This window comes from Semicossyphus pulcher, unplaced genomic scaffold (genome assembly GCF_022749685.1).
Source record: "Semicossyphus pulcher isolate SPU_LCO1_2020_fin unplaced genomic scaffold, fSemPul1.0.p SCAF_21, whole genome shotgun sequence".
Classification (NCBI taxonomy): domain Eukaryota; kingdom Metazoa; phylum Chordata; class Actinopteri; order Labriformes; family Labridae; genus Semicossyphus; species Semicossyphus pulcher.
The window spans coordinates 17,184,693-17,208,200 of record NW_027211695.1 but is presented as its reverse complement, the minus strand read 5'-3'; the positions used below and the strand labels follow the sequence as shown (position 1 = coordinate 17,208,200).

The following is a 23,508-nucleotide window of genomic DNA, read 5'->3' as shown; positions in this document are numbered from 1 at the left end:
TTTTATTAATCATAGTTTCATATATCCCAGAGACAAAAATAATGCCTTAATTTTTTTTGTCTAAATCCAAAAATATATTTAATTTACAGCTATGTAAACGCTGTGAACGCAACTTGGATGCAGAGCTGCTGCTTAGGATTGGCTTTATTTTAAAATGTATAGTTTGCTCTAAAATGGCAGGAAAAAAAATCCTGTTTCCTAGAGACAAAAACACTTTTCTTTGTCTCAATCCTAAAACATATTTCATTAACAGTGATTTAAAAGCTGAACCAGAGAGTGTCTGCTGTTTAATTTGATAAATTACAATCACATTGTTGCCTGATTAATTTCCCATGACTGTTAAATGTGACTGAATCTTCATACAAAGCCTACATCAGCACTGACTCTGCACCACATCTGTCCTCTGTGGTTTAAAGCTTCTGTGAGGAACTTTTGGTTTGTGTTGAGTTTGGCGCCCCCTGTGGACAAAGCCTCTTATCTCTTTGCTGATTTTGTCCCCTACATGTGTAAGTGGTGCATATTTATCACTCACTTTAAATTGTTTAAAATGTAAACAAAGGCAGCGTGCATGGAATCGCTTCATCTGACACCTCCCCACCACTAGCAGGAAAAGGATTAAAACTATATAGAAATAATCAATCTGCTGCTGATGGTCTGATTTGCTTTTGTAGGTCAGATAGAGTCATCAGAATTAATTTCAGTCTGTTTCATAACCACCAGAAAACAACTCACAGGAGCTTTAAAGGCTGAACCAGAAAGAGTCTGGTGTTTATTTAATCAATTACAATCAAATTGTTGCCTGATTAATTCCCCAGCACTCTTAAATATACGATTATGACTGAATCTTTATACAAAGCCTACATTAGCACTAATTCTGTTCAACAGCTGTCCTCTGTGGTTATATTTTCAAAGCACTTTATGAGCTCTTAAACTGAGCTCGCTTATTTTCCGTCCCCTTGGAACAGCACTCTTTGGCTTTGAGCTAGCCTTTAGTCTTTATAGTGGCTCTAATAAATTAATCACGCTTCACACTGGCTTTGTGTGCTCGAGCTGTGTGTTCTTGGGTCTTTTTAGCGAGGATTCAGCATCCTCCAGCAGCAACAGCAGCAGCCCTCCCTCCCTCCCCCTCTGCAGCCTCAGTATGCCCGTCATGCAAACGGAAGCAGGCGCTACCATTTTGAAATACAGCACCGCCTAGGTAAGATGGTAGATCCTTTTATTTAATCGCCTTTTCTGCAGTATTATTGTCGTCTGAGCCGCATGGGACATAATTAATTCGGATTCGTCTTAAAGCTCAAGTGTTTTCCGCTGGTATGTTGCTGCGACAGAGACGATTAGACCGTGTTGTTGCACGGGAATCACTCGGTGTTACACTGTATTCATTCCTGTACGGAGAAATGTGATTGTCTGCTGTTACACTGCATCGATCTCCCATTGTGAGCCAGTTGTTACATGAGGTGTTATGTGTTTATTATAATGGCTGCGTTAAAAATACGTGCTTTTATTTTGTTAATCCACGCTTGTTTGCGCATTGTGGCTTGTTTTGCTTCGGACACCCGAGCGAAACCAACAAGCATCCAGTCTCGCCATTCACAATTTTACATCAATCATTGACAATGCTTCTAAGCTGTTTCTCGTGTCAAACCAACTTATCATTGTCTGTTTTTCGCACATTTTCCGCTTCTAAATGACCCGAGCTGTGAAAATGTGTTGACTCAGCCTCGTGCTGCGTCATCAGAAATCCAGCTTCCCCCTGGTTATGCCTCAAATGAACCCACTGTTCATGCAGCAGCCATATGTAACAAGGGGGGTACAGTCACATACAGCATAGAAACTTGCATCTCTTTTCGCATGTTTTCTTTGAGGAGCAGCAGTAACAAGAGGTGTAGTTCAGTTAGCGGCAGCTGGCTGGAGCCTAAACCAAAAAATAGACATGCTTGGTGTCATGTTCCTCTTTGCCCTTTGATTTACAGCCGGCCATAAAGGTTGTTCAGGAGGAGGAAAGGTGTTGGCCAACCTGTAGGAACACTCCTCAGTTTCACCTGTAGATTTAGAAGCTTGCAAGAAGGGGAAATTAGGAAGCTTTTTCCACACATTCTTTGTCATGCATGTCTGAATGTCCGTATTATCATCACTAAAAAGGCCATTCCAATTGAAATACAGTGATCCCACTAAAGTATAAAGGTGTAAAATGCTCCTATACCCCCCAGCTGTCTCCTGTGAATGAGTGTGACTCATAGCTGTTCCTGTAATCACAGCCTCCGCTCCAGTGAGAATGACATCCTTTAAAGATCTCCTTCAAACTGCCTTGGCTCCATGTTGAAAGCTGTGTTCTCTTGATTTCTGCGGGGAGACCCTGCTGTTTTACCTAATCTGAGTTTGTCTGATGTGATTTGCCAGCTCATTTGCAAATGTGAGGTTTGTGTGGTTTTTTAGTGTTGTGATATTTGAATGTTTGAATAGCTAGCGGCTGATCTGTGTACTAAGAGTCTGAATCAAAGTTGCTGCATGGTTTAAATTCTAGAGGATAGTTTCTTGCATCCTAATATCTGGATCTAACGTCCTTTAGTTGTCTTATCTCTCGAATACAAGTTGAAGTGTCTTGTCTTGTTATTATGAATCCAGAGTCAGCATCTTCCCGCTCGCAAACGTTGTTAAGCCCTGAAGAAGAATCGAAATAGCTGGGTCAGCTATGTCCCCGTGTACTGCAGGCAACCCCTGTATTCAGACAATTACACTCCAGCACTTCCTCCTTCAACTATCATAGAGCCAAAGGTGTGGCTTTGTGCTTGCTCAGTAGTTGTTATATCTGCGGTAGCTGATAGCTGTACTGTGCAGTCGATACCCCTCACTTAACTCTAACCACAGTTAAGTACATTTCTCCTCTGTCTCGCTGCAGCGCCATGGACAAGAGCAACACAGTGAAGCTCTTCGTGGGCAACCTGGCGTTGGACACCACCCAAGAGGAGCTCTCGGCCATCTTCGAACCCTACGGCCAGGTGGTCAGCTGCAGCGTGCTGCGACAGTTCGCCTTCGTCCACCTGCAGGGCGAGGGCGCAGCAGAGCGCGCCATCCGGGAGCTCAATGGACGAGAGTTTCGCGGGCGGAATTTGGTGGTGGAGGAGTCGAGGGGAAGGCCGTTGCACTCCACCAAAGTGTTTGTGGGTAATCTGAGCGGGATGTGCACCACGGAAGACCTGCAGCAGCTCTTCCAGACATTTGGAAAAGTTCTCGAGTGTGACAAAGTCAAAGGTGAGTGAAGACAAGTGACATTGGAATACTCCCAGTCCCATCCCTCTCTGTTTGCGCAAGATATTCCTAAAATTGTGGAACTAGTGTATGAGTGAGGTCAGGTAAGAGATAGTATCCGACAGTCTTATTCCAACTATTGTGATGCTGAGAGATTTCCAGTGCCTGAGATAGTCAAACTGTTAAAGTAAGAGACAAACCGCACAGTGTGTTATGATACACCGTTAAAAAGTTCTTAGTGTGACAAACAAGATAAACGTTCACATCCTTGTCGTAAAGATGGACGAGGCGGTTTCCCTTGGCACAATTCACATATCTCGTAGAAGTTATAAGTAAGTTCCTGTGGCAATGCCACTGTGATCCTAACTGTTGTCCCTGCGCTCAATGACAGCCAGGCATTCCTCTTCCGCAGGCTATGCCTTTGTCCACATGGAAAACAAGGAAGATGCGCTCCAGGCCATCGAGGCCCTGCATGGCACCTCATTTAAGGGTCGTCCCCTGTCTGTGGAGCTGTCCAAGGTCCAGCCCAGCAAACAAGCACCCACAGGAAAAATCCCCTGTGTTAACTGTGGAAAGCAGGGCCATTATGCTGGAGAGTGCCCCGTGGGGAAGCCGTCTCTGGAGCAGTACCAGAGTCAGGCAGCCGTCCTGGCAGCCGCTGCTGCTGCAGCCGCCGGCCTGCCCCTCCAAGTCCAACAGAGCGTGCACAATTCAGTCTACAACACCTCCACCTTTGATCCAACATATGCGGCTCTTACTGGGATCACCACAGGCACACGCACTGATGGAAACCCGGTAAATCCAGCGGTTTATGGTGCCCTTGCCAGCCAGGTGTATGGTGCCAATGTTGCCAATCAGCTTTATGGAACGGTGGCCAATCAGGCAGCTCTTACATCAGGGGCCACCCAAATGTACAGCTCCATGGCTCCCAATATCTACGGCCAGATGGCTGCAACTCCGGCAGCTGCTGCTGCGGCTGCGGCTGCTGCTGCCTATTCAACTCAAGTTTACGCCCCAACTGTTGCCAACCCCCAGGTCTACCTGGCTGCTGCTCCTGGATTAGAAATGTCAACAGCAGCAGCTGCAGTCAACCCAGCCTACACTGTATCTCCAGCAATTTATGGTGCTGCCACACCAGCCTATGCTCATATAAGCGCCATGGGAGCGGCGGACCCAACCACAGCCATCTTTGAGGCAGCCAGGCAGGCACATTACTTTGCCCAGGGCCAGCAGGTGGTGGCCGAGCAGCAGTCAGTGGCTGCTGCAGCAGCAGCAGTGGCTGCGGCAAAGTCTGGTGAGAGGGATCGCAGTCCCCTACGGAGGTCAGTACCTCTGCTACCAGACCCAGTGATGAAGCCCTTCATGTACCAGAGAGCCAAGCCACGCCGACCCCTTCTCCCCACACCAGCTGGCCGGGCGGCAGAAGAGGCAGTGGAAGCTGCAGAGGACCCCATGGCCAGGTAGGAATTAACCTTTGATTCTCTTAACCGTCAGCTATGCAGCACCACTGAAACATTCCATGAGAGAGTTGAGTTGTTGCTTGTTTTAGTCATGCTTTTACAACAACTTTTACATTTGTTATAGCTCTTTATTGCTTCTTTGCATTTCTCATCCTTCCAGGATTCATTTTCACCTTCTTGTTACTCTAACTTGGTCGCCAATAAATGTCCTTGTTGTCCTTCTTCCTATCTAAACCCCCCTTTCCCTACCTTGACCCAACCCTCTGTATTCCTCTTCCTCCCGTCTCTTAGGTACTATGCAGAGTACTACCAGCAGCTGCAGCAGTACCCCCAGTTCCAGTATGCCTACCCACCACCAACCGCAATGACAGCCATCACTGGCATGCCAGGAGTCCAAGCAGTCCCTGCTGTACCGACGATGTCTGCTCAGCAAGTCGCCACGCTGGACGCCCTCAGGCCAGTGGTCCCTACAGCTGCGGCAGTGGCAGCCGCCATGGCTGCGCCCAGGGTGTATGAGCCGCCGTTGCCGCCGCCCACGCGCAAGGAGGCCATCCTCCGCCGCCCCGAACTCTCCCTTCACACGCCTGAGCCCCCCTTCCGATAGTCGCACACAACTCTCTGCCCCCACCTCTCCCTCTTTGCCCTGAACCCCAACCCCCATCTCCTCTTCCACCCCAAACTTGATCACCTTACAGCAGCTGTATGTGTGTGTATGTGAGTGTGTGGGCGGGGTTTGAAACTGGGGGCTTCTCGGTTGATTAACCTGCTTTATGAGGAACTTGATCGGCTTACCTTGGTCCTGTTTTCATACACACAGTGCAGCCATGAAAGGGAGTTTCTCATCTGTTGAACGGGCATTCTTTGTGCATCTCAGTTTTACTTTTTTATTGTGCCAGTCTCACACTTGTGCCAGTATTAGACTGACTAGGTCAGTCGTTTCATATGCCTTTATTTCCGCAACCCAGTTATGATTTTCTATGGCCAAATCTATGACAAAAGACACTGGTTTTTCAAACCTCTTAGCCATCCTCTTCAGGCCTAGATCATCAGTTAGGGCAGCTAATTTAAACCTTTTTTGCCTTATGTTGAAGAGTTTAGATTTGTAGTGTAATCAAATGGCAAGTGAGATTAACACATACTGTGTACTGGCTGCATTGCTTTGTGTCCAACAGAACCAAGGTAGACTTATTTGGGGGGTGTTTGTCTCGACTGGCTGTGGATGTAGTATGTGTGAGAGAGTGTAAAAGAGAGACATGTGCGGGCTTCTGACCTTGCAGCGCACAAACGCAGCAGCTAAGACTGCGCCTTGCTGAGAAAAATAACTTAAAGCACACATAATACGTACTGTAATGTATGTTTGGATCTCTCCTTGAGCCCTTTTCCCCCCACCTGTACTCTTAACTAGAACACTGGAAGACACTGCTTCACCTCTCTTTCTAACTACAGCTGCCTACCTCTGACAGTTAATTTTCCGTGTAGAGTCTATTCTATTTCACACGTTTCATCCACTCACCAGTTTATTTCATGCACCTTGTGAAGGTACAGGGTCAGCAGTTTTTTGGGAGGGCGAAGCCGGATTTTTGGCAAGAATGACTTTTGTAGATATTCTGTATTAAGTCCTCCTACGTGTTTAGAGGCCTTTTTTTAAGAGAAACTTTCTGTTTTGTTTGTGTTAGTGTAGTGTTCATGTTATACAAGTCAACCTGGGGTGTAATGAATTGTAAATGGAAAAAAACAAAACCCACGTGTGACTACTGAATGAACTGTTTACAAATGATCTTTACACTGCATCCAACTTGGAACCATGATATGTGACAAGCTTAAACTATGTGCCTATAAGCTTTGAGTGAAGTGCATTAAGTGGAGGGATCTCCTATTTTTAAGTGCTTTTGACTTTTTAATCATTTCAAGGGGGGGTAATGGTAGCCCTATGGAGCTTAGCATCCAGCAGGCTACCTGCAGTAAAGCTTTCTCGTGGACTTGCACTCATGCGTTAGATTTTTTCATATTATAAGGTTTTTAAAAAGCCACAATCTGAGCCTCACAGGTTCGTAATTAGCCGCTGGTTTGAAGCAGAAACGACAGTGATAGCACCAATGGAGTGAGAGATGGGGCAGTGTCTTCCAGTTGCCCGAACTTTCCTACTTTTTCCAAATACCAGACTTGCTTTAGATTGTTATTGCGGAAAACTTCATGTGTTTGAATCTGGTGGTTGGGATTTGCTGCACCTGGATAACAAAGACTTGCAGGTGCTTTTGACATCCGCGAGCTCGTCCCGAGCAGCAAACTCCATCCATTCGATTGTACAATCACGTGAAACGATCACGTGGAGTTTTTCCGCAACTACTTTTTGACAGCAGTCTGATGCACACACAGTCATACCCTCTGAAATCACCTTACTGCCTCGCTGTTTCACCCTCCCCTCTCCCTGTGTGGTTTTTAGTGGTTAAGTGACTTTTGCATCTCACAGTGTAATCTTTCTGTGTTGTATATACAGACACATACCAGTTGCATCCTTTGTAGAATTATGTGGTTTGCGAAATGTCTTGTTTGCCATGTTTGAGACCGTATTTTTTAGATAAGTATTTTAATTTTGCCTTTTTTTAGGAAAAGACAAAAAGAACGTAAAAAAAAAATCAGCATGCTTTTTATTGAGAATATGTATTCTATAATCATTATTATAATAAAGAATGTTTGGCTGACTACTGTGGCAAAAGAAAGCAAAGGGTTTGGACATTTCCCCTTCTTGTTTATGTTTCTCTGTTTCTCTTGTGTAAAATGACCACCAGACCCATTTGACTGGGGACCCAGGGGGAGACAGGTGTAGATGCTGGCCCATCTTTGCTCTCTTTGGTCAGGGTAAGTGCGGGTTGGTGCTCCTATCTCTCTCCAGCTTCTCAAAATGGGTGCAAACCGAAACTTTTGGGTAGAGGATTGCACTTGACCAAATCAGTATTTAATTCTGGCAAGAAACGTTTTGATTTTGTCCTTTTTAAATTTAATGCACAAAGGGCATTGACACTGTGAATGCAGAGTTGAGAGCTGGGGAGAGGCACACAGATAGAATGGCCTGGGTGCATTTTGATCTGTGGAGCAGTCCTGTTCCTGGGGTTGATGGGTGTGCGTCTGGTCTGGTCTGGTCTGGTCTCTCCCTGCTGCACCAAATTCTTCCCCCTTCGTGTGTCTCTGTGTCCACTCTTTCTCTCAAAGCCTGCATGTGTGATAATCTGTAACTTTGCCGCAAAAAAAAAAAATTCCCCCGCGATAGTCCAGCTCTGAACTAACTATCTCAACTGAATTAGGTCACCGTGCCACCTGGAACGGCCAGTGTGCAGCCGTGCGTGAGTGTGGCGGCGTGAGCCATGGGGAGGACTTTTAGCGCGACACCACCGCAGCAGGAACTTGTTTCCTCTCTCTCTTCACCACCAAGGTAAATGAAAAAACGAAACCAAAACCAAAAGCACTGACCTCTCCTCTCCCCACCTGCCGCCCCCTCCTTTGACTGTGCCTTGACCAAACACCCCCCTCCCCCCCTTCCTCTCCTCCGCCATCACCACCTCCCCCTTCTTCCCAATCCGTAACTCCTCCTCTGCTGCAATGGCAGTGCCATCGGTGGGGGTGGCGGGGTGGGTAGGGGTGCTGCTAGGACCCTTTCCACAAGACTGAGTCCTGTCTCGCATCAGCATACAAGGCGACTGACTGTGTCCTTTCTGTCTCGCTGGTGTCTTAGCAAGTGAATAAAGGAAAGCGTGTGTGTGTTTGTGTGTGTAACATAAAAGAGAGCATGGATGTCCAAGGTATTTTTGATTGGTGTTTCATTGATTGGTGAGGCTTGGCACATGCGGACCCACCCTTCCCCTTCCCTTGCCCGCTAGTCAACTCCTCTCCACCGCCGTATTCGCCGCCCTCACCCCCCCCCCCCCCTTCCTCCCCTCCTTCTCTACCCCCACCCTACTGTCCCCATGCGCCTCTACTTTCCGCCGTTCACACACACACAGCGCTTTTTTTCCGCCGCCACCGCCGTCGCCACTTTGGATCTGGGTTCGTGGCTCTGGCTCGGACTCAACTTCCCAGAACCACCCACCTGACCCCAACCTCCCCACCCTCCTTTGTTACCATAGAGGCCTGGGGCGTGCCAATGGACAGTGTATGTGTGGTGGCCTGCCGCCGGACTCAGTAACATGACACAGAGAGACTTCAATGTTGGACAAGTTGCTTTGCTAGAACTCTTGAATGCTGGGTTTGTTCCGCATGGCTGTGGACAGGATCTTAACTCTATAATTATAAATAAGCCTCAAACTATGGTACCTCGAACAATTTTCTTACCTTTGGGGTGCCTAACAGCCTGTGCGCCAATCAGAAACATCCTATAAGATAGGCCTAGGTATGAGGCCAGTCTGACCTGTAGATTCTCATCAATCTCAGGGTTCCTATAGGACTTTTCTGGTACGGCAGCTCTCGTTCTATTATACTGGGATCAGTTAGACTGGCTGGCTATGTGCTCTGAGTGACTTGTAGGTGTTCCTACCTGTTTGACATTGTCCATGTGCTGAGATAGACAACCTCAACCTTGCACACAAGATCCCACACACACAGGCTTTTAGTATGTCAAATTTGTTGTCCGGCGTTTGCCCTGACAGCTGCAAGATGAATTCAAGACAAAGAGGGTGTTGCCTTCTGGCAACCTAGCAAACAAAGGAAAGAGAAGAAGGAACGAATAGATGAGTTGATTATAAGGTGAGTTGGTAGTGGAAGGGTCTTTTGTCCAAAGCTGATCCCTAATCTTACCTTCCTGATCTTGGAGGACTTATTTACTGCCGTAGAAGATGTACTTGCCAGAATAGTATTCCAAAAACGCCCTGCTTACACTGGACGTTTTAGTCTCCGTAATGTATCCTTGTATACCCTTGCTTATGTAAATGCAGAATTGTTGAATTCATTTTCCCAAGAGATAGGAATATGTCATCATAAGTAGCAAGTAACACCACATGTAGTCAGGAGAACCCATGCAAGCACAAGCCAATTTTACCCCAACAACCAAGCATTTCTGACTTCCCCTCCCAGCCTCCATCATCAGGACGCTCTGCTCCAAATCTTTCTCCTTCTGCCCACCCCATCCTCCCCCAGTCCCCCAAATCCTCACTAAAGGCTTCTTAGGGTACTTGCGAGCCTGGGCTTCCCATGCTTGGGTGAATGCAGCCACGCATCTTTAAACCCCCCTGCTCTGAATTCACAGTCGCACTGTACTGACAGCCAAAGCTCGCTGCAGCCTTCTTCCACTTCCTCACCCACTCCCCGTCTCCCCCACCTTGCCTTCTGTGGTTTGGACGGCTGAAGAGCTGTTATCCAGATGCTTTCTACGCACACATCTTTTTGCATTGTGTTGTTTTGATGGGATCCCACAGGTTACATCTGTTGTCCCTCAGCAGGTGTCTGGTAGCTACGATCCAGTTTGAGCACAACCCATAGACCATATTGCCTTTTTGAGTTTGCAAGTAGAGATTTAGTTACAAATGTGACTGGACTGTTCCAGCTCTTCTAGCACAGATGTGAAATTATGTTGGCTATATCAGACTGTGCTTTTGCTCAACCTTTCTTTAGACAAAGACATTAGTTGTAGAGTTACACCTTAGCCATTACCTCATCTACAGGGGTTGTTCACAACATGAACACCTGAAAGATATGTCACCATATTCACGCGGTGGCCATTTCCATTTGACATAAGCTTAGGGTGGGAAGCTCAAAGCTCGGTTACAATCCACTGGATATGTTTGAGGTTGCAGGTGATATAAACATTGGAATCCGACCAATCATTATCAATTCACTGCTTTTCAATTGATCAGCAACTGAAAAGACAAAGGATAGTTAGCTACAGACGTCAGCAAACAAAGCATGCAACCACTTCCTAGCTAACATTACGTTTGATCCTGTTCCACGACACCGTAGGAAAGGCATACATTCTTAGCTAACGGTAATGTAAGCTAAATGCTAACGTCTGCTGTTGAAACTTAGCTGTTGGCATCTGATAAATTATCAAATATGTTTTACTGTGACATACACCTTAATATTTCATGTTATATATTCACTATCCATTGTCTTGTCAGTTACTAGTATTTGAGAGTAAAAAAAGTTAGTAGTTCGCCTTTCCAATTGTGGTCTTAGGAAGTGATTGGATGCTAACAATCGATCAGCAACTGAAAGACAATGGATAGTTAGTTACAGACACCAGCAAGCAACGCATTCAACCACGTCCAAGAGTTACACCATACCATAGGTAAGGCATAAATTCCTAGCTACCGGTAATGTAAGCTTAAAGCAACTGTCTGCTGTTGTGACTTAGATCAAGGCATCTAATAAGTTATCAAATATGTTTTACCTTGAAATACACCTTATTATCTATTGTCTTGTCAGCTGCTAATATTTGAGAGTAAGACTTGTAGTTTCGAATTTTATGCCTTTCTATCTTCAGGAACAGTAATGTTAGCTAGGAAGTGCTTGGATGCTAACAATTGATCAGCAACCGGAAAGACAATAGATATTTCGCTCCAGTCATCAGCAAACAAAGCATTCAACCACTTTCTAGCTAACATGTTCAATAGTATTACACCATACCATAGGAAAGACATAATTTTCTAGCTAACATTACGCTAAATGCTAACATCTGCTGTTGTGTTTTACCTTAAAATATACCTTAATATTCCCTGTTATATTATCAATATCCATTATCCTGTCAACAGTTTAGTAGTTAGGAATTTTGTGTTCTTATTGAATAGTAATGTTACCCAGGAAGTGCCAACATTAGCTTTTTTATGTTTGTAGCTAATAGATTATTAAATCAGTTGCTTTAACTTGAAATATGGCCCGATATCCCTTTCAGATTTTCCTTATCCATTGTGTTTAAAGTTGCTGATAAATCAAGAGGTTAAATTATAACAGTGTGTCAGATTCTCTACATTAAAACAATTTGCAGACCTTGAACTCAGCAGTATGACATTTTAACTGCATTTACACTTTCCCACCCTGAGCGTGAGGCTACAGGAAAATGGCTGTCATGAAAATATGGTCAGTGGAGTTTCATAGGAGTTTTTTTATATGTTTAATTTCAGTTCAGAATTTAGATTCATTGCATTAATTAGGTGTTCATGTTATTTTGTCCATCCTCTGTATGTGTATGTGTGTGTGTGTGTGTGTGGATTTACCAGTGGTTGATACACCCATAGTTTCATAATGTTTACAGTATTCAACCCATCCAGTTCCCTAAGCTCAGTAGTAGCACATTATTGTTACCTAATGGTAACCACAAATAGTCACACAGTAGCTAAGCTTCTTCAAGTAGGTTAATGGACCAAGCTTAGTGTAGTTACATTTAAATGGCTGATTAATTATAATACTAATCATTCTAGTTTCCAAAGATACACCATCAAGGGTGACAGAATAATGTGTCACCTAGAGAGGATAGCAATCTGCTCATTTCAAGGAAATTTGCTCCCGCACAAAGTGGAAAGGGATGGGTATTTGGGGATTTTAGTTGATGAATGTTAGATGAAGTCTTTGCATCAACATGTTTACTGTGAATGACAAATCCTGATATAAACACATAATATACTGTAAGGTTGTGTATGCATATATATGCCTTTTAATATGTATTTCTTAAAACGTGAGGCATTTTCTGTCTGCATGAAGATCAAAAATAAATTCATTTTTTTCTCAGAATTGTGCCTGAATCTCGTTTATTTAACTTTTAATTAATGTAGACACAAAATACAGAGTGCCTTAAATATTTATTGATAATGACTGTTGGATAACGTGTAGTGTCTGATACAAAATGAACAGTATAAACTGCATTTACCTCCAGACTCATTTTCAGCAGTTTAATAAGATGTTTTGAGTTGCTGTCAGTCTTTGAAGTAATTAAATAGCTTTAGAGCTTCTTTGCCTGCAGTGCTAGAGTTATATGCATGGAGGTTTTTTTTCTCTTAAAATTTGAGATAAATTTTGCTGTATTTCTTTTTAGTAGTTTGAGAATATTTCTTTGAACTGTTTCCTGAGAGACATACGCTGAATATACAGTGGCTTGGCTTTGCCATGAAGATTCACTAACAGCAACAGGTGCATGGCACAGGCCATAAAAACCTCCTTGGTGCGACGGGGCGTAATTGACATCTCTCTACACCATTCACAAGCCGCTTAACCCTGCCCGCGGGAGACAACCCCGCCTTTTACACCTTTTTAGGGTCAGAACCTGATACCCAAGCGGTCGGTTCCCATACTTATTGGGGTGCGGTCACGTGTGTCACTTTTGACCAGGAAAGGAGCACCGGCCGGCAGGGTCTTCTGGTAGTGGGAGCACCACCTCCGCACAGGCACCTCGCACCAGTGGAGTTTGGTCTCTGCAGCCCATAACTGCCTCTCCCCCCCGCAAGCGAGACGTCGTCGTCGTTTCAATTGCTGATTATTTTTTCTTACTATAAGCTGAGGGGGACGTGAGTCCTGAAAGAGGCGGCACGATGACAGCTGTCGAAACCACAATGACATACAGCAACTCCTACACGATCCACCATGAAGAAGCGTACATGACCCAAGAGGATGACTGGGACAGGGACCTGCTGCTGGATCCTGCCTGGGAGAAGCAGCAGAGGAAGGTAGGTTTGGATCAGGAGGCTCTGAGCAGCTTGGTTACGCCTGTTCCGCCGTGCGTAATTACGCACAGATTGACCCATGCCCTCACGCTATCAATGCCTGTCTTTTTTATCGATTGTAACATGTAATATTTGATTATGTCAGACTCACTATCCTCCCTTGTAATTTTGTAAACTCTAAAACAGCCAAACATTCAACTGGGCATTTGCGCCTTAGCTGTCCTCGCACCTGGCACTTCAGTCCCGCTGGAAGCTGTGTGGGCAGATATTTTAGGCCGTGGAACTTTCTCAGTGTTGTCTTTCAGTTACCCCCGATTGCCTTGCGAAGACTGTCTAAATATAAAACCACCCTCCTCAGTCTGTCGACTACATTTTGAATTATAACGAATCATCACATAAGTTTGTGAGGGCTTTGACAACATTAAAACACCCAAAGCAGAGTGTAGTGGAGTCAGTTTAACGGCTATTTTATGCATGTCTTTTTGTTATTTTAATAATAAACATTAAAAAATCAGTTTTTTTTTTTTTTACTTTACTGACAAGTTATTGAATTTAATAGTTTGTAATTAACAGTTAAACCAAAATGTGCTTGAAAAAATATACTTTTTTTAGCCTGATGTTGGCAGCCTTATTAAGCTAGCCCTGGGGAGGAGTCCAGTCGTTGCCTAGGCGACCAGCTGGCCTTGCTGCGCGTGGAGGATGAGCATGACAGCTGCGTTTAATGAGCGGTTGAAGCCTTACGTCAACTGACACAGGTGACGTCTGCCGCCGGCCCATCGCAATACCGGGACAAAAACAACACCTGTAAAGGTTAATACCGTTTTATCATTGTTGTAAATGTTCACCTAACAAACATATTGTCTTGCCACCGAAATTTCTCGTCAGTTGTAAAGATATTTGCCACCCTTCCTTGGCTAGCTTAAAGTTAGTCGTACTTGTTGCTAAGTCACGGTCGCCATGTCGGTTGACCGTTTGCAAAGACTTGCAATCAGTTTCTGTCCTCCACCCGCGTCAATCCTGAAGCTAAGGCTAAAAATAGCTGTCAGGTAGATAATTTCTCATTGTTCAGCATTACCAATAAGTTACAACTCTTTCTATGAAACTTTATTAGAACTTATTTAGCTTATTTTCCTAGCCCTAGCCACGGTTAGCTAGTAAGTTAGCTAGCTAGCTAACATTAAATTAGTATCACAGATCTAGCAAAGAGAAATATACTGAACAAACGTTAATTAGCGTGAAGTTTGACATCCCTTACCATAATTTTGAAGTCATTCCAAGGCTCTTTTATATAACTGGAACAAAAAAGTATTCAGTGACACCATAAACTTAAAGAAAATCAAGGTTTTGATACTGTGGCTTAAAGCAAAAAAGATGGCAACTCATGCTGTTCAATAACAAAATTAACATTCAAAAATTTCAATAGTGTGGTAAATTTAAAACAAGCTTTTTTTTCAGCATACATACAAAAAAGTGAGTATTGTAACCTGATAAATTTACCTACAGAAAGAATCTCAGTCTCTGTCATATCACAACTTGGAAGATAAAAAAGGGTAAAACATATTAATGATTGTGAAGCCTGTGTAATATATTTTTCTCTTTGTCCTATTATTTAAAACTAATTGTAAATCGTTACATGTCTTTACATTTTCTCTTCTCGCCAGTGTTTCCTTGAGATGTTAGGTACTGGTTAGATAATATAGACACCAGTATGTATTTGTCCTTGAGCATATCAGGCTGTTAGCGGCTTTTTAAACTCTAAATATCTTCTTAATTATTGTTATATTTCTAATTAATCAAACCCTCATGCTCCTCATGAAAAATGAAATGTCATTAGTAGAAAGTAATCAGACTAATATTATTTTATCTACTCTTTTAAGTTGATATCCTTCCATGCAACAAGTATTGTGAATACATCTGTTTTATTTTTTCAGTGCTCCAAGCACTTGATGAAAGTTTTATAAGAGGGATAATCTATCTACTAATCTATAACATAATCTGCACGATTGTGGTGCATCAAAGCCTAGAGCGCTACAATAGCAGCATGGACTTTTTACAGATAACACTTTTCATTTATTCTGCAGAATTGTCAGTGCAAAATGTCCACTGCCTATAGAGCCAGAGCACTGTGACAGGCTGAGAGACCTCAACAGATGGTAACGGAGAGAGAGAGGGAGATGGCAAGGCTGGTAGATATACACCCCGGGTTGGTTTCACAGACCTACAAATAAACATCAAACTAAAAATACTTTTCAACTTGCTCGGCTCCAACTTCCCTCCCTCCCTCCCTGCCTTCTTCTGTTGCCTCCTTTCTGTCTTTTCTTCATTTAGACCGAACACTTCCTCTTGCCAGCCTTCTTGAATTATGGCACACTTTTCATTGTTAATCTGTGTTTTGTTTACTCTTTATCTCGGCCCATGCAACTGTGTATCTTCTGAATGTAAGATGATATCTATATATATAATAGACCTTGAAAACCCTCACGCAGCCAAGCGAACCTGCTCTCTTTAGTCTTCACCTCTCAGCCTCCCAGGGGAGCAGGTCACCGTACTCCTTTGCTCTCTTTGGCATGTAAAATCTAGCTTAAGGAGCTGATATCAGTCCATAAATATAGCCGGTGCATCATTTTGCAATGAAATGAATATGAAAGGAAATCCTCGCACCAGCTGTCCTCTCATCTACTCTTGAAATTTCAGCGGAAAAAGCTGCTCAACACTTGACTCACTAGTAAAATGTTTGTCAACACACAGGGAGGGCGAATCTGATACTGGACATTAGAAATAGTGCATGTCTGAACTGTACGTCTTGGTTTATATTTATCATTAAAGCAGCTCCTGTCGATTGCTAGCTAAATGATTCATGGTTTGGATTTATTTGATAGAAGTTGGCAAAAACAGTGTTAGATATTGGATCTAGCAAAAGGCGTAATCGGAAAGAGCTACAAAAGGACAGAGGGGTGAGATTTGGCTGGATCTTTGAGATATTCTTTCCATCAAAGCAGCTGTAATTCTAGAAATGAGAAGGGCTGAGTTGTCAGGCTGATTAGAGAGATGAGCCGAACATGCCTGTTAGAGCCAGAAGTTTCTGTTTCCATTTATTATCAAAGGTTATTGAAGTCTGCCTCAACCAGAGGCTGTGCTGACAGTTTAGAGAGATCTTACTTGAACTCGGAACTACGGAAGAGAGCTTCTTATTAAGGGGGGATTAATAGCTTTTTAAAGACTACCTCTCAAGACTGCACGCGCAATATTGTCTTTAATAATGAACTTATGGCTATAAATTAGGAAAAGGCAATCATAGTTGATGCACAATACTGTAGACAGTTTATGAAAAAACTCAGCTATATGTTGTTTGACTACAAAGCAGAAATAAGAAAATATAAAATCTTAATACAGCTTTGTGACTTAAGTCATCTTCTGTTACACATAGTTTAAAAGTTCAGCTGCTAAGTGATTAACTGAATGACTAGCAGAGCTTATGCTAGCAATAACCTATAAATACCCATTACACAGGGTTATCAACCGCTTTATTGGCTCAGCTGACCTGTGAGCCACATGTCGAATGATAAAAGTAATGAGGTATTCCCTCATGCTGTAATTGGCGTTTGTCTAAGGTAGTGTAAATATAGTCTTGCAGTGGTTTTGTCCGTTGTCATGCATTGTTGGTTGAACACTTAACTTTACAAGAAGGTAAACCAAATTATGAAATAGTATTTAGATTACAGTTTAATTACGTTTAACTAAAATGCTCTAATGTTCAACCAATATACTTCAAATCCGAAGGTTGCACTTTGACAAAAAGATTGATCAAGCATTTTAATGCATCAGTCTTAGAGTCCATGAAGTGGCTTTTTTCACATAAGGCCGTGTAACGAATCCTCATTTATCCTGATCATGTAAACAAAGTATTTTTTTACACTATCTAAATTAGATATTCAATATTTCCAACAGTGTTTCTCAATTGTATTCTGCAGGGTGCAAAATGAATAAGTGTCAAAAAGAGTGATGATTGTCAGCTTCTATAAAGATACATTAAGTAATGTGATATTTATTCGCTCTACCTAATGTAATGTCGCTCTGTGTGGGCGAGCAGAGATCTTAGGGTGCTGCTTAATCGAATCTATTCTTGTCTAATTGCATTTTGCAGTAGTTCAGCAGCCAGACGGGGCCATTGAGCTCAACCTTTTTCATTGTGAAACTTGTGATTTTGGCAGTGGCTTTGCAAATACCTTGTACTTCCCTGGATGATAGCAGTATATAAGTCAAATGTTTACCACCGGAAAAAGCAGTCCAAACAAAGTGTGAGACATTTTTACCTTGAGGCCCCAAAATGTTTTCTGTATTTCCTGATTTTCTCAGCTAAACTGTGGTATGTGAGTTACACATCAAGCTAACAGTTAAATACTGTACCACCAATCACGTTTCATGTGTTCCCTTCACAGTGGGAACCATAGTTGCATAAAAATGTTGCTCCTTTTCTTATCTGAGATGGGATGTTTTCATCCAAGGAATTACATTTTCACAGAGCACAAAGGACCATTCAGAGACTTCCTTCCCTCCGCTTAGTCTTAGTTTGCACCATTGCACCACTAGATTAGCTGATTAGCCCGGGTTACATTACTCAATCCCAAGATGCACCTTGGATGGAGGGGGCGTCTTAGATTCCCTCCCATGATTCACTCTGTCAGGGTCATGTGATCTCAGGGCAGGAACAGTTACCCAGTTGATCTCTGGACCTCTCAGCATATTTTTCTCTGCAACAGAGCAGTGGAGCACATGGAGACGTGTTTAGGGGGCTAAAATGAGACCGCCAAGCAAGACGTGGGATTTTTAATTTCAGTATTTATGTTTAGCGTTTGTAAATAAACAAAAAAAGACAGCAGTTTGAGGGATCACTGGGCAGGAAGGACACAAAGTAGTAGCAATTTTGTTATTGAAGCCAAGTTTGCCAAGGGCCCTTATACCCCAGACAAAAAGCCTCCATCGAATCATGACTAATGATTTTCATATACTCTCACACCAATGTTCAGCACTAGCCCACGCTCGATAAAACAATGCTTTTAACTTTGCCAAACTTTTAACGCAATCTCTGGTGAATTGAGTGAAAATCGTAGCGTTAATTAGTGCAGCGCCGTGTATCTGTGTTGTGCGATTCATGCAGAGAGAAGGTGTACGAGGGTTAAGCGTAAGTGGAGAGGTGAGAGAGCTTGCAGTCAGATCAAATAGCAGTTGCTATTCCAGAAGCTGTGTCCTTGTAGGGAGGCTTCTATAAACTGCTTTAGTGCCTGCGCAGGAGCCCTGGGAGGCGGTAGGAAGGGCTGAGGAATATATGTGTGTGAGCGGGAGAGTGTGTATATGTGTGACATATTCTACATTTACTACATTTTACTAGCATGAAAGTGTGTTTCCTGTGAGATTTGTGGGTGAGTTATTATGAGAATTGGGACGGAAAAGTCCTCGTAGAGTTTTAAAATGGTGAAAGTAGACGCGCGATTTCGACGCAGTGTCAGAATCCACAGGGTGAAAGTACAAAATGATGGTTGATGAGGCTGTGAGAGCGGCTATCTTGATATGATCAGAGCAATCCTGTGGGTCTGTAAATAGAATAAAAGGTTGGATTAGCTGGAGAAAATTGCATGGTTGACAGTGGTGTTACTGCAAGTACAGTTGCATGCGTAGTTTTGTGTTTGTGCAGATAAACTTAACAGAACTAAAACTAAGAAGCAGATATGCATATGCTACCATTTCAGTTTCATTTATTACCACTCGACGCTGGTTATAGAAATAGAGACTTGTGTTTATGAGGAAGCAAAAAGCCTCAAGCTGCCAAGCCAGTGACCTCAGTAACAAATGACACATAGAGGAAACATGGCCGAACGCCTGCAAAATGTCACCTCAGGTCCTTAATGGTGTCAGACTCAAATGCTGCAGTTAATGTTGAACATTCACTTTCCTGTAGTAATGAGGCAAACTGAAGCTAAGCTCATAATGTGAGGACTGAATGGTGTCTGCATGCGATGGATATTTATAGGCAGGTGGTAGCAGAAGCTACAGTCGTCAGTTGGAAGTCTGCTGAGATGATGGGTCTCTTGTAATAGGACTGAGGTCATTGAGATATCATTATGTACTTTATAATGGCTTTAAAAGCTGCAGTGGCAAAGTACAGTAATCTGCCAGAGCATTGCCAGCCAGTTCTTTGACTTTATCTAACTGTGATGTAACTGTCACACTTTGCTGTCGTCAATGAACAACAAAAGTTATTGTTATAGTCAGAGCGAAAAGATGTTTCTTAGAGGTTGCCTCAGACATGCATTAGGTCTCAGGGCTAGCTGTGACAAACCAGGACTTCCTGAATGACGAGGGTAACTGCACATGTGGTCAGTCTGGAGTCACTTCAGTTTCACAATGTTCAAATAACAGAATGAAATCAGAGTTGTTAAGATCATCTGACGTGAGCTGTAAATAACCTTTTTGTGGTTCTCTCATGGACGCAGAAGTTGACTCACAAGGTCGACAGTGACTTGCTCTTTTGGCACAATGAATGCTGTGAAATGTAGCTGGGTCGTATGTTGCTTCAGTCGGCCTAACTTCAGTTTCAAACACAGTCCCTCATGATCAAAGCTCCTGTTAAAATGGAATTAGCTGACTCTGGATCTGCCTGGACAGTTTTGCCTCTTATTTCAGGGAAAGAACTTGCCTTCTGAAATTAGACACACACACCCCCCCCACTCCTCCTCCTCCTCTCCCCCAAACCCGTCCTCCGCCTCAGCCAGCCGCACTCTCATAAATCCTCCACAACCACTTACACCAATTTATGTCTCTCGCGTCAGTCTCCTCAGCCCAGAGCTCATTAAACGACAAAAGGCTCTGCATGCTGCCGACGCCAACCATGAACCTGTTCAGTCACCTTTATTCTCCGCCATCGATCACACAGTCAGTCAATTCATCAGTCGACTTGTGTAACAAGAAAAGAGGGTGATCGCAGTAATAGACTGAACAATGGAAGACAAGGATGCTGAGTGTGTGATTGTGTGTGTGCAGTGCAAGCAGAAAATCAGGGTTATTACATCAAACCTCAACGACAATTTAAAGTCACAGCGGCATGAAAAATTACTGTTGACCTTGCTGGCAAGTTTTCCATTTCATGGATATCAATCATTAGAAAAGTAGATTGTTTTTCACGAGTGCGACATATTTTTAGCCATGTTAGCAGTGTTGCTCTAGGGATTGCAATGTTGGCCTGTTTGTTTGGTCCGCCACTTTTTCCTTGCCTAACCTGTGGCGCTTTCTTGAGTGTTACAGTTACCGCTCAACAACTAATGGATAGATTGTCAGCTTGAATTGTAATACGTTTTGAGATAGCTCACTCTATAAGGACACCATCATGTCAAAAGCTTAGAGCATTAAACACTTTAGTTTATGATCAAAAACCATTTTAAAACTACAAAAATTTAGCAGTAAATTAGCAATAGCTTTTACTTGGAAAACCATTTGAATCTACGATCTCATATTTGATTTGCTCTGGCAGATTTCTTCTCCATCTCATTCAGACCGATTTCAATCGTGCCTGATTCATGTCGAGCCAATCACAAGCATTAATCTAATTTGGCGCAGGTTTAATGCTCATTTAGACAATGTAAACAACCAAGATGGCGGCCATGTGGATGATGTGGAACGTTCGTATTCCGCTATCTCGTCAGTATTATACAAACTGAATGGTAGTTGAAGTTGCGTACACATGGTAGATGTTGGCTACGAAATCAGACTGTTCCAAACATCCATTATGTTGAACAAGAAGCCATATGAATTGGATGTTAGAAGTAGCTGCTTAGCCTAACAGCCTACTAATATATGACACCTTTTGTTGCTCTGATATTTTTGTCTATGATGTTGATAATCACCCCTTGGAAATTTAGAATTGGCAATGCCAGGCTTCTCAGCGTTTCTTAGTGTTTAGTGCTACTTAAATGTTAGCTGAGATAAGAGGGCGACCGAACATTAGCATGTTAGCACCCTCAATGTGCGAGTGATGCTAATCTGATGTTGGTGTATAGCTCAAAGCATCTCTGTACTGCTAGCATAGATGCATACTCTTGTTAGCATATTGCCTCACAATGTACCAGTAAGCGAGTAAGCTATCATAAAAACTTTGATCACAATCATTGAGAGAATATTCCTTTAAATCTCCCCCGAATTAGGCTCCCCGGCATTCAAAGTGAATCATAATGACGTTAGATAAATTAAATGGGTTGTGGTTTTCTCAAAATAATTGCCAAAGCTGTCACTGCCCTGTATCGTTTTTCTAACCATTGGTAATCCACAGTTTTGATCAATGTGCCACAGTGTTCCTGCTCTTCGATTCCTGTCAGCAGGTGCCTCTTAAAAGTGAACACCTGCGCACACACTCTAACAAACAGATACACTGCTGTAGGAGCTCATCGTTAAGGTGTTTTGGCAGGTATTTCTGGCGGGCATCATCATTCTGGTAGCACAGCAGCCTGGAACCATGTGGCACAGGAACACAATGTAAGGCAGCGTAATGGAGCAGAACAGGACGCAGTGTTTCCCCGCACTGAGCCGAAGCAATTAATATGACGAGGCAGACAGATGGTTGTGTCAAAACAAGTGACTGACTGAACCAGGTTAGCCATCCGTTCCCCTGTGTTAGACAGAAAATAAATAGAGTATCTGTCTTGGAAATGATGTGTTGCAGAATTGTCAGACACAGTAGGATTCGTTTTGTTTTTCAGTGACACTTCGTCGTGTTGGTGGGCTTCTGTGCTCTGAATCAAAATGGGATGTCTTCATAGAGGTGCTGCAGGTGATGTCTAAACCCAGCATGGCATTGTAGAGAAAGTAGCCTATTATCCTGTTCTGTTTGTACAAAACACATCATTAAATCTTTAAAACATTAGCATTGTTCTCACAGCGTTTGTGGGCGGAGGGCTTTTCTCTTTGATCACCTGCTCCACCTGTTCCCTCACTAGCTGAAATCCCTCGTGCCCGCAGTTTATCTCACTGGCATCTGGCACTGGCATGATACACACATACACACACTCTTTGACTGGAAGAGGTGTCCTAGGCCTTTTATCCCCTGAACACTGACATAAATCCATGGGGTTTGGACGGGGGCCTTGCTCTGGAGGCCGGCGGCGGCCCTGTTGTCAGCAGGGTCTCTGTGATATTAGCCCGTTAATCCTTCATAGAGAAGAGGAGGAAAGAGAGGCTGTCAAACTGATGGGGATTGATTCATTCACAGCTCTACCTGCTGAAAGTTTAACTGCTCCTCATATAGTAAGGTTTTTGTGAGAGAATTTTCCCCCAAAGAACATTGACCTGGTTGTTAATGAATTCCCGTTTGTGTTCATTTAACTTTGCTTGGTTAAAGGGCCAGTTTGCCGATTTTCAACCTCAGTCCTATCATGCTATTATGGGGGGCTAATGCCATTATGGTAGGAAAAAAATGCAGTTTGGCTCTGTGCCTTTGGAGGACCCCATCTGCTTCTCCAATAGAGTAGAGTAGAGTATAAAGAGTAGAGTATAAGAGGAAGTTGGTGGCTTGGTGGGTCATTGACAGTAGTCCTTTCTTGTTTGCATAATACTTGTTTAGACATTATCGGGGGTTTAGAGGTGAGTCCTTGGGGCAGGTGAGTTGAGGTTGGCCTGTCAGAGGTGTTGGTGCTGGTGTGTGTTTATAGAGCGGTCAACTCTTGGCTCTTATGTCATTGTCCCAAATCGTCCCTGTGGCACCCAAGTTCAGGGTTCTAGGTCCGTTTCAGTGGGGGGTGAGAGAGGGGGTATTTAAAGCCCGCAAGGGGAAGAAGGGGGGGAAGTTTTAAGGGGGGGGGGCTCTTAAATGTCTGGCTACACCTGTTGTGTGTTGTAACTCCTCTCCCCTCTCCTTCCACCACGGTCCTGTCACTTTATCGGCTGTTGAAACTTAGGGCGATTGTTGTTTACAAGAGACCCCTGACGCAAGGACGTGACGTCAGACGTGAAGTCAGTTAGAAAAAGAAACATGATGTAAGTGATGGAGTTTTGCTATATGATGTAAGATATTAAACCTCAGTGCTCTTCTGGTGTCCAATGATTCGTAAATTCAAGACAGTTTTTATGCAACCTTTTTATATTGAAGTCCCAAAGTTATGTGGCAAAAAAATGGT

At 43.4% G+C, this 23,508-nt stretch overlaps 2 protein-coding genes across 6 annotated transcripts in view; both read left to right on the top strand.

Moving 5' to 3' along the window:
* The first annotated feature begins 1,141 nt into the window (after positions 1 to 1,141).
* rbm14b (RNA binding motif protein 14b) lies at positions 1,142 to 10,455 on the top strand. 5 transcript variants are annotated; one of them, XR_011308770.1, is made up of 5 exons: positions 1,263 to 1,311; positions 2,900 to 3,252; positions 3,641 to 4,709; positions 5,001 to 7,568; positions 8,012 to 10,455. XR_011308770.1 is itself a non-coding variant. In XM_069672450.1 (4 exons), exons 2-4 carry the CDS (start codon positions 2,904 to 2,906, stop codon positions 5,311 to 5,313), a joined length of 1,731 nt encoding a protein of 576 aa, XP_069528551.1. In that variant the 5' UTR covers positions 1,142 to 1,198; positions 2,900 to 2,903; the 3' UTR covers positions 5,314 to 10,455. The 5 variants fall into 5 exon arrangements, 3 of the variants coding, with proteins under 3 accessions (XP_069528551.1, XP_069528552.1, XP_069528549.1); XR_011308771.1 differs by having other exon boundaries at positions 5,001 to 8,139; positions 8,831 to 10,455; XM_069672450.1 differs by lacking the exon at positions 1,263 to 1,311 and adding an exon at positions 1,142 to 1,198 and having other exon boundaries at positions 5,001 to 10,455.
* Positions 10,456 to 13,021: 2,566 nt separating this feature from the next.
* actn3b (actinin alpha 3b) overlaps positions 13,022 to 23,508 on the top strand; it is a 38,571-nt gene continuing 28,084 nt past the window's right edge. The window contains exon 1 of the mRNA XM_069672243.1: positions 13,022 to 13,351. Within this exon, the coding sequence (XP_069528344.1) occupies positions 13,217 to 13,351 (135 nt within the window). The 5' untranslated portion in view covers positions 13,022 to 13,216. The remainder of the gene's footprint in view (positions 13,352 to 23,508) is intronic.

Excerpts from the sequence above, each read along its gene's own strand:
- rbm14b (XM_069672450.1), top strand. The coding sequence starts at position 2,904 with ATGGACAAGAGCAACACAGTGAAGCTCTTCGTGGGCAACCTGGCGTTG. Across the intron at positions 3,253-3,640 it reads CGAGTGTGACAAAGTCAAAG|CCAGGCATTCCTCTTCCGCA; the intron begins GTGAGTGAAGAC and ends GCTCAATGACAG. Across the intron at positions 4,710-5,000 it reads GCAGAGGACCCCATGGCCAG|GTACTATGCAGAGTACTACC; the intron begins GTAGGAATTAAC and ends CCCGTCTCTTAG.